Source organism: Squalius cephalus (assembly GCF_949319135.1).
Source record: "Squalius cephalus genome assembly, chromosome: 7".
NCBI classification, from domain to species: Eukaryota; Metazoa; Chordata; class Actinopteri; order Cypriniformes; family Leuciscidae; genus Squalius; species Squalius cephalus.
The window spans coordinates 4,323,389-4,334,772 of NC_137128.1; the positions used below are offsets into that span (position 1 = coordinate 4,323,389).

General features: G+C 39.5%; 1 protein-coding gene across 1 annotated transcript; it reads right to left on the minus strand.

The window, feature by feature from the left end:
• Nucleotides 1-1,796: 1,796 nt before the first annotated feature.
• On the minus strand, nucleotides 1,797-8,268 carry LOC307161606 (peroxiredoxin-6-like). The gene is made up of 5 exons (XM_079876460.1): nucleotides 7,940-8,268; nucleotides 4,610-4,766; nucleotides 4,392-4,538; nucleotides 2,734-2,880; nucleotides 1,797-2,640 (listed from the first exon to the last, which is right to left on the minus strand). Exons 1-5 carry the CDS (start codon nucleotides 8,029-8,031, stop codon nucleotides 2,497-2,499), a joined length of 687 nt encoding a protein of 228 aa, XP_079732586.1. The 5' UTR covers nucleotides 8,032-8,268; the 3' UTR covers nucleotides 1,797-2,496.
• Between the last annotated feature and the right edge of the window lie 3,116 nt (nucleotides 8,269-11,384).

The following is an 11,384-nucleotide window of genomic DNA, read 5'->3' on the forward strand; positions in this document are numbered from 1 at the left end:
ATTTTGATAAAGAATTTTATTTTATTTTGTTGCTTTGGGGTAGGAACGCGAAACGAATTTTCCCGACAACGCCTTATCTGTATAGTGGTAGTGGGATCCTCCATAGGGAGAGACTAGTTGGCACTTCAGCACTGCGTTGTCATCGGTCCAGGCGAAGGTCCTTCATCAGATCTGGATACGGCCTGGATCCGGCAGGCTGCAGGAAAACCTCGGGATAAACACAGACACTAAAATTAGCGTAGATGCCATTCTTCTCATGATGTAACAAGTACATCAGGATTTATGGGAAGTGTTCCCGGTTCCGGCTGACCTAATCTATGCAGCCTAACATTAAATTATATAAGTCTATAATGTATTATGTGAATGCTAGGTCAAAGAGATGTGTCTTTAATCTAGCTTTGAACTGACAGAGTGTGTCTGCTTCCCGGACAATGGTAGGAAGACTGTTCCAGAGTTTTGGTGCTAAATAGGAGAAGGATCTACCGCCAGCAGTCGATTTTGATATTCTAGGTATTAGTAACTGGCCAGAATTTTGAGATCGCAATAGACGTGAAGGACTATAATGCGTTAAGAGCTCGCTCAAGTACTGCGGAGCTAAACCATTTAGTGCTTTGTAAGTAATCAGCAATATTTTAAAATGTATGCGATGTTTAATAGGGAGCCAGTGCAGTGTTGACAGAACCGGGCTAATATGGTCATACTTCCTGGTTCTGGTAAGAACTCGAGCTGCTGCGTTTTGAACCAGCTGTAGTTTGTTTATTAAGCGTGCAGGGCAACCACCCAGTAGAGCATTACAATAATCTAGCCTTGAGGTCATGAATGCATGAACTAATTGTTCCGCATTTGTCAATGAGAGCATATGGCGTAATTTAGATATATTTTTAAGATGGAAAAATGCAGTTTTACAGATACTAGACACGTGACTTTCAAATGAAAGATTGGTATCAAAGAGCACACCCAGGTTCCTAACCGACGACGAAGACTTAACAGAGCAGCCATCGAGTGTTAGACAGTATTCTAGATTATTACGTGAGGAAGTTTTTTGTCCAATAATTAGAAACTCTGTTTTTTCAGAATTTAGAAGTAGGAAATTACGAGTCATCTAATTTTTTATATCCGCTATGCATTCCGTTAATTTAGTGAATTGGTAAGTTTCGTCAGGGCGTGAAGAAATATAGAGCTGAGTATCATCGGCATAACAGTGAAAGCTAATTCCATGTTTCCTAATGATATCTCCTAAGGGTAACAAGTACAGAGTGAACAGCAACGGTCCTAGTACTGAGCCTTGTGGTACGCCATACTGAACTTGTGATCGATGAGACATCTCTTCATTTACTGCTACAAACTGATAACGGTCAGGTAGTTCAAGGTAGTACGACACCCATAATTATGCGAGGAGGCATGAACACATCATTAACTGAACAGCCTTTTACACCTGCACAGGTATTTTACACAAATGAAGACAAGTGAGGAAAATATCACCAGATAAAACCAGTTCAAAAACAAGGTTTCGAACTGTTGAAATATGACTTTCAGAGCAATAAAAGGCTTTAAAAAAAAGTAAAAAAGTGTTTGTGTGTGTGTGTGTGTGAGTGAGTGTGAGAGAGAGAGAGAGAGAGAGAGAGAGAGAGTGTGTCTGTGTCTGTGTGTGTGTGTGTGTGTCTGTGTGTGTGTGTGTTGTTTTATGGTGCATAATTATAAACACCTTTTACCTTATTTTGATTATTCTCAGGTTAGGTGAAGAAAGTCATATCTGTCCTAAATAATAAGCATTCGAATTTCCATACTTATTATTTAGATCATTTTATTATTTACTTATTATTTCTTTATATAACACTTCCTTAATAAATCGTTTAACAACAACTTCTGGTGTCTCTATAAAAACACTTTCATTATAAAAGGTTACCATTATGGTTGACTACAATACATAAGTGCTTCATACACAAAAAGGCATATTTATAATAGAATAATTGCATATTCCATAACTTGTGTGTGTGTGTGTGTGTGTGTGTGTGTGTGTGTGTGTGTGTGTGTCGCCTTTGGCTTGCAGGATGACATCCCTATTTTCTGCAGAGCTGCTTTATAGATGAATTAAACTCATTAACTGATGAACTTTACACAGTTATTGAAAAAACTGAACTGACTTTAAATGACGTGTGTATGTATTTATATATGTGTGTGTTTTAAAATCTATACTTGAACTATATAGTATATGCAACTGTGTTAGTTATGAAATCCATAATTTGATGTTAGTTGATGAACTTGATGTTAGTTTGAATAAATAAAACATTACATTTATAATGTTAAAATACAAATTAGAATTGTATTGTTTATTTATTCATTTTTTTTGTAAGTGTAAGTAATGTTAATTTAAGCTGTAAATTGTGTGTGGGACATGTGAGGACTTTGCCTCTTCCTGTGAGAACCGCACTGGTGTTTTACGAACAGCTGCTCACACACAGCATCACTGAATCCACACATCAGCCGTCTGTACGTTCACTCCTGATGGGGGTTTGGTTGTGGTGTGTAGCGCAGGTACTTCTTCCCGGAGGGCAGGTCTTTGGTGTAAACTCCAGCGGGGAAGAGCGCCACGGCCTCCTGCTCAGGGATGCTGGGCGGCACCATAACACTGTCTCCAGGCTTCAAACAACAGAAGATGAGCGTCACTCATTACACACTGATGACAGGAACAGACATACACACTCCAAACAGACCAGGCTTGACATTTCTCACCCGCCAGTCCACAGGTGTGGCCACACGGTTGTGTGCCGTTAACTGCAAAGAGTCGACCACACGCAGAATCTCGTCAAAGTTACGTCCCGTTGTTGCAGGATAGAGAATGGACAGCTTCAATTTCTTATCTGGACCAATCACAAATACCTGAATGAAAAATGCACACATTAAGAAATCAATTAGTGCAGTGTGAAGGGTTGATGGCTCTGTCCAAACCAGTGACCCAACCTTTTTCATATATGTTAAACTCTTCTCTTATTCAGTAAACCACCAAGCATGCAGAGCAGGTTGAAATGGCATCATCCCCCCACTCCCTAATCGTCCTCGGTTTGAAACTATATATTTAGGCAGACCAAAAATACGGAAGACATGCTTGAAAGTAGCTCTGCTGTTTCCATAGCCATGGGGAGACCCTCGAGGAGCATCATCTTGCATGATTTAGAGAATCTATTCAATATGACGAGAACACAAGTAATCTAGGGCTGATCGGGGATTAAATCCACTCCTAGATGTGACCATGGATGGTCTGGAATGGGCAACAGGAGAAGTTTACTAGATGGTAAGTGGCAGGACTCTCAGAGACGATGAAGGCAGTATTGTGTCAGGAGGTTCTTGTGGCTCGGATGTAGAGTCGATATGGGACAGGGCATATCCCTTCACAATTACATTTAATCATTTAGCAGAAGCTTTTATCCAAAGCAACTTACAAATGCGGAGAACAATAGAAGCAATCAGACCAACAAGAGTGCAACAGTAAACAAGTGCTGTAACAAGTCTCAGCTAGTCATGTCTCATGGGCATGACCACCGATGGAGACATTACAAGAGTCTGTATGCTTTTGGACACCAGACACTGACTGATTGTAAGTGCAGGTTTTATTGAATCCTTGATTGTGGCTGTGATTGTGACCGGTGTCTGTGATCAGAATTTGGGTGTATTTGGAGGGATAGTCGGGTGTGGGCATGACCACCTGTTCCTAACTTTACCCGTATCCCATTTCAATAGCAGCGCAAGTGTTTTACAATACAACATGAACAGAGTAAGTACAATGTACCTAACTATTTTTTTATGCAGGCACATAGTAGTTAAAGACAGCAAATGTAAAGTGTGACCTACTTTTTGATTTAGTAAATATTAGTTTTTTGTTTTTGTTTTTCTTGCTGCAAAAATAACAGAATCAACAAACACACAACCAGGTTTACACTCTTTTCAGGCATGTTGTGTTAGTCCCAGTAATTGTAGCTACTATTGTTGGCCACAACATTCTCTTTTTATTCACCATTTTTATTTGAAATTTGGGTCACACTTTAGATTAAGGTCCAATTCTGACTATTAACTAACTATTAACTATGAGGTTTACTCCTAATTACTCCTAATATAAAATCCTAATTACTGCTTATTTAATAGCTAGTGCGGTATTGGTTAAGTTTAGGTATTTGGTAGGATGTATAACATGGTCAATGTATAATATGGTCAAGCAGAATAAGGCATTAAAATGTGATTTTATAGTAATAAACATAAAATAAAATAATAAGAAACTAGTTAATAGTGAGTATTGGACCCTAAACTAAAGTGTTACTTTAGTGTTAAAGTGTTAAAGCTAAAGTGTTAAATTTGCTCTGTTTTTGAAGCTTTACTCATGTGTGCAGTGCACTTACACATCGCGCGCTGAGCGGCATCCCGGTCTGATCCTTCTCCTCCGGGTCCAGCATGCCCAGCGTCTCCACCAGATGCCTCCCAGCATCCGCTATGATTGGGAAAGGGAACTTGCTTCCGGACTCCGCGTTATTGTAAGCCAAGATGTCCTGAAATCATCCATGGAGACTCATTAGCAGCAGGTCATTCAGAGAGACACTACAGACTGAAAGAAGCGAACCTTGCTCCAGCCGTGATGGTCTTGGAGGCTGTCGACGGAGAGCGCGATCAGCTTGACGTTGCGTCTGCTGAACTCTGGACTGAGTTGAGCTGCTCTGCCGAGTTCAGTGGTGCAGACAGGAGTGAAGTCTCGAGGATGAGAGAACAGGACGCCCCAGCTGACGAGGAGAAACTCAGGTCACTCAAGGGGAATGACAGAACTGTGGAAGCCCATTACCGCCACAGGAGAATAAAAGAAATCATGCTTTGTAAATCATAGATATGAAATTACGACATTGAAAGTATGTATTTAGTATGCAAGTATGTAGTAAAAGTATTTAGTATGTCAAAATTATGAATGGTATGTCATATTTTTGACTTTCCCACAATTCCAAATTTTAATGTCACAATAATTAGTATGTCATCATTTTGACTTTTAATGTCATAATTTAGATTCTAATCTCATAATTATGACTTAGTCAAAATTGTGACATACTAAGTAATAATTATGAGATAAAAAGACAAACATACTATCTTATTTTGACTCATGTCAATTTTTAGTATTTCATAATTATGACGTTTCATGCCATAATTTCGATTTATGTCATAATTGACTTAGTGTGCCATAACTTTGACTTTTTAATTGCATAATTATAACTTACTAGGCTATGTTCATCTTTTTATCTTTGACTTACTAATAATTGACAAATGTTGAATTAATAAGAATGTAATAAATTACTTACATTTTTATCTCATAATTATTATGTTTAATGTCTTAATTAAGATTTAGCAAAGCATGATTTTCTTCTGAGGCAGAAGTGTGCATTCATACATATCTGAGTAAGAATCATAAACACATTTTAAGACGTACAGCATTTCTGTGCATTGCATGTTTTGGTCATAGACACACAGACACTGTTCACAAATAACTGTAGATTATTACAGGAGTTTTCAGTCTGGCCCATTGATGTATAAATGTACATTTATAGCACTATACTTTGTGTTATAAATGTACATTACATTTTTAAAAGATTATTTGTAAAAGTTGTATTACTTTGGTATTAAATTACAGGAAACTAGTTAACGCTGCTGCGAGGGTGTTTCTAACACACCGGCTGAGGGAGTGACAGACAATTTGACATCTTTCACTCTTCTGACCAACATAATCAATCTCTCCACGTTTATCCTCTTTAATGTCATAGAGACGCTATAGCAAATGGAAACTCAAAAATCGTATTTGTTGTAGTTTCCTTTCGCCACTATAGAAGTTTATCCAACTTTGAGCACTTCTGCTTCTGAGAACCTGGAAATGTGAAGCGGATCCATTTCCATTTGCTGAAGACATTTTATCAGTTTCTCAGTTTGACAGTTTCTCTGATCTAGTAACTCTAGCAAAGAGCAGCTGTTTAGTGCATCATTTACGCAAGATTCTGCTTTGTTCACAGTGAAGCTTCACCATCACTGCAAAACATTCAGCATAACAGGGTCTGATATCACTAAACCCACAACTTAGTCCCAAACCCTTACCCTGACCTAGGGTGGTCACCTGCTAATAAGCCCAAGGGGGGACAAGGGGTATGTTTCTGAGGGACAATGTGGGACACTGTCTGGCGCGGCGGTGCCCCACGGGCAGACTGACAGATAGTGGTTTACCCATTTCTAGCACATACCACCTTACATGGTAATAATGCCCTATTCCCCTAAACATGTGTAATTGCTGATGTATGCTCATGAATAGGCCAACCAATGTGTATTTTTTTTTTCTAAATAAAGATTCATAATATTTTGAACATTCAATGAATTGACAGATGTACTTCCACTTAAGATTTACTATTTAATTTTATTTATTTTTCATTACAATTTATTCACTTTAAATAAATTATAATATAAAATTATAGGATTAACAGGAATTGTAGTTGCTCAACACCACAGGAACAGTAAAAAAAAAAGTATTTAAAAAAAAATACGATTGACATCGTATTCCCCATGTCCGATTGAGAAGGACGCAAAAAGCCCCTCAACACCTTTCAGCCACAAATATTAATTTTCTCAGTCTTTCTTGTACCCACACGTTCTCTTTTTAATTGATGATGGCGGTTCTCTTTCTCGAATTTTTCGAATTGGAAAGCGTGCATCTAAAAGTTCCTTCCCAATGTGTCTGGTATGCACGTGCGTGCGCTGTCATGACAACAACGAAAAAGTTAACAACAACCTAGTCAGATGCAGTTCAACTGAGGGGTGGGTGTGGCAACAATAGCGTGCTGAAATGTCAAGTAATGTTCGTTTGTCTGCTTGGGGCTCGAGGATATAGAGCGACCAACTTTTTTTTGAGCAAGCATAGATTATGCGTGACGCGATCTCAATTTGCGGGACGCATGAATTGGGCTTCAAACGCTGTGCGCGCACGCGCTACGCGGGACGGGTGGTCACCCTACCCTGGCCTTAGCCTAATTATAACCTCAGCCCTAAAAGCAAGTCTTGACCCTCAAACAGGGGTCTCAGAGAGTGAGGACAGGCCAAAAGGTTCTTCACTTGGTCAGTGTGTGATGAGGACTCGGAGAACAGTATACAGGCAGGGGTTGATAAACAGAGATATACAAGCAGACGCGTAGGCAAAGCAGCAGTCGAGGTCATAACAGGTGAAGTATCGGGGCAGGTAGCAAACAAACGGGTCAATATCCAGGTAAACAGAGCAGAGTCAAAAATACAGCCAGCAAGAGTCATAAACAGTCCAAGGGTCAGAACACAGGCAAAACAATGCTTGGAAATGTTAGCCGTGATAAGACAAAACTTCACAATGAGCCAAGCATGCTCAGTGCTAAACTAGTCCAGGGAATGAGAAACAGGTGTGTGTGTGTGTGTGTGTGTGATAAGTGGCGAACGGGAGGATTCTCAGAGATAGTGTTCGTAACAGAGAGTTCAGAGTGTTTTTGTTGACTCTGCTCTTTATGTGTGTCAAGCCGTGTCAGCGTTTGGATGAAGCTGAAGAGGCGGTAACAGTGGCGTCACGAGTCACGACCGCATGACCTACAAACACAATCACCACACAGGAACACACAACGGCTTTGACCATGTACGGTTTCATCAAAGATACCTGACTAGCACATGCTGTCCATTGTGAGGCCATTATGAGAGAAACGCGTCTCATATCCAAGCCACACAATTCACTAATAACCAACACTGAATAATAAGAAGAACACAGAGGAGGAGAGAAAAGAGGGAATATTGTTAGATGTGACCTCAGGAAGATGCTATTGAGAATAAAACTACTGGTATTGTAATCTATGATGAACAACACGTATCAAACAACACACTCTCATATCACAAGCACACATGATCGCATTACACTTACGAATCCCCGAGAAAATCATGAAGTTTCAATCTGCCAAAAGTGGAATCGGCTTCAAAGTTTGGAACGATGTCTCCTAACAGCATCCCCGGCATCTTGAAGCATCTCTCTCTCTCTCTCTCTCTCTCTCTCTCTCTCTCTCTCTCTCTGTCTGTTCTCTCTCACTCTCTGTCTTCTCTCTCTCTCTCTCTCTCTCTCTCTGTTTGTCCTCTCTCTCTCTCTCTCTCTCTCTCTCTCTCTAACTCTCTCTCTGTTCTCTCTCTCTCTCTCTCTCTCTCTCTCTCTGTTCTCTCTGTTCTCTCTCTGTTCTCTCTCTCTCTCTGTCTGTTCTCTCTCACTCTCTGTCTTCTCTCTCTCTCTCTCTCTCTCTCTCTCTCTCTCGCTCTCTCTAACTCTCTCTCTCTCTCTGTCTGTATTGCATGTTAGTGTGGTTTTGTGTGTGGGAGGGTGAGAGAGCACTTGATTTGCAAGCATTTTTTTCTCTACATGTATGATGATTTACTTGTGTTTTTCTCACACATTACAGTTTTATACAGTCGCCAGGACCTGTTTCTCAATGCATATGTCACTCTTTCAAAACTCTTCACACAGTGATCACAGAATAACCCTCAGTTCACCCCGTGTATTAACTGAAGCGGCTCAGATCGGGGAATAGCAGAGGGGACTCCTCCTCTGTCGAGATACTGGAGTCTAGATCTCAGCATTGCTATGGTCATCTTCCCACAGTGGGTTCATGACTCCTCCATGAACACTACCTCATCATGCTTATGGCCCAGACACATGAGGCAGTGATCGAGACTGTCAGACGGGCCAGTCTGATCTGTACGTCAGCATCGGGAATAACATTATAATCTTGTTCACGGTAGAGAAAGCTGCTTACATGTACAAAAGTAACAGTGAAGACTTATACGTAAACACAGCTTTTGTGTCTTTATCGATTTCCACACATATATACTGGCCCTGATAATCATCACAAATACTGACGCTTGCTCCATCTCTGTTAATCCGTTTTAATGAATGAATGACTGACTGACCCAGCAACATAGTGTCGGCCCAGATCCGGCCCACATCTGGACCGTTTGGACTCCACGTGTACCGGATCTGGGCCGGATCTGGGCCGAAACCATGTTGCTGTCTGGAGACTGATGCTCTGGTCTTCATCAACACGCGTTTGCACCACCTACTGGTCAGCCGACTAACAGCAGAGGAAGATCATGCATCGACACACTTCTGCACTACTGCTTTTCCTGCAGTTCCCAGATGTGAAATGTTGGATTTTCTGTCGAATATGAACCACTGAATTTGTAGAAGTGAATTTGTAAAGCAGAATAAAATGGACAGAAAATTGCCTGTTGAATATTATAGGTTGTATTTTTAAACAGAATTAATATTTTAGAAGTGAGATCTAAAAGGTGAATATGGATGATTGAATTTTTGTTGATGAAAATGTGTGAAATGTTTTGAATTTAAATATTCACAGCTTAAATATACAACCATGTTGAATTTCAGCCCATAAATATGCAAGCCCTAAAAATACAATGCATTAAAATGCAAGCACGTTAATGCAATGCAGCTTTTTTCAATCAGTGCAATTCAACAAGCTTTTTTGTTTCAAAAACATTTGGCATGATTTTATTCCCATAGTTTTAGTGCATTTTGGTATGATGGTATCATTTAAATAAACTGAAATACACTTTAAATAAACTTTTGGTATCCTTTTAAATAAACTGACATACCAAGATTTCAAGTTTGTTTCGGTGGTCTTTTACCCTGCTTTTTAAAAGAAAGTGGTAAGTCTGTCTGATGAGAGCGTCAGTTTGTCTTTTAAGATCAGATTGTCATTGATGGTGTTGGTCTGGTCATGGAGATGTTGTGGTTTAGAGAGACTGATCTGTGGGTGTAACAGGTCATTGTGTTTGGACTGTATTTTCTGATTTCACCATCGTCTGAGTTAGCTCTATTTGTCACCATGGTTTCCAATTTGATCAGTCATTGTTTTCAGCTGTTACCTAATTAGTGCTCTTTGTTTTCTCCCAGTATATATCTGCCTGTGTTTCTTGTTGGTTCTCGTTAAGGTTAGTTCTGAGTTTGGTTTAGGTTTTCCTTGTATTAATAAAGTTTGAATTGATCTTCTTCGTCTTGCCTTCTGCCTGCACCACGCTTCAGAAACGTGACAGTGAGCAAGAGAAATGTGATGGTGGACACGATTGAGCCTGTAACAAAAGCAACCATTTCAAATTTGGCTCCATTCATTACTAATGACAATCATGCAATAGAGTTCAGTTAATGTGGGACATTGGACAGCACTATTAAGATGGTTTAACTGGACTTGATTTTTCAATTGTTCATTGCATTTACAGCAGGATTCATCAGATTTGTTTGTCATGGTCTTAATGTGAGCTATATGTGTCACGTCTCTCATGTGTTTATGTTCTGTTTGGACTCTTATTTTGATAGTTGTGTTCTCATTGCCACTTCCTGTGTTTACATCCTGTGTTGTATTGGTCTCCAGGGTTTTTGATTATTCATCATGCCTGTTTCTTAGCGTGCTGAAGTTATTTCCTTCTGTGGTTCCTGTGGTTGTTATTGTGCAAAATAAGTATTCTACTTCACTCTCTCTGCTCGATACGACCATGACAATATGGTTGGCTTTTGACTTTAAGACTTTTGCAGTTCATTTAAAACTTTATATCAGTCGGATATATGGTTCAACAAGTGTTCAAAAATGATGCAACCAAGGTTATGTGAGCATTAGCTTAACCCTTTGGGGTCGACAAATGTGCCAACGCGTTTTGCTGGATTTTCTTCACATAGTAGCAAAATAGACTTAAAATACTCTTATTTATGGTCATACAGATACAAGCCAACTGTAAACCAAACTGTAACTCTAACCCAAACTGTAAAAGGTCAAAACAAAAACAAAACATTGTGCTTTTGTAAAATAAAGAGAATAAACAGGGTGTGCTTTCTGCCTCTCCGTCTCTGTGAACTTTTATTCTGGAGCAAGTCTCTAAACTGAAACAAGACTTAACGAATACTTGTCACACAGACATGAGCAATATATCCTTATAAACATTTAAGTGTTTAAAATGTAACTACTTTAAAATGATCTAATTCAGAACGAAAACAAATTCATATTCTCTGTTTATGTGATCTGTATGAAAAGAGAGGGATGTTCGTCGTTCTCATGTCGGCTCATTATCTGCTAATGTGAACACGCCTACGGAGAATCCATGCAAACAGAGTCAACGCCCACATCAACTCAATGAAACGCATCAAGTTAAACCAGATGTATGTACTTTACGTCGTCTTGGGACGCTGTGAGGGATAATAATAGTGTAATAATAATGATAATAATCCTGGAATAATCTACCTCAGAAGAAGTGCTGGTTTCAGTTTAATTTCGAGGAGCATCGGATCCATCTGAGGATTGTGAACAGTAAGTTCT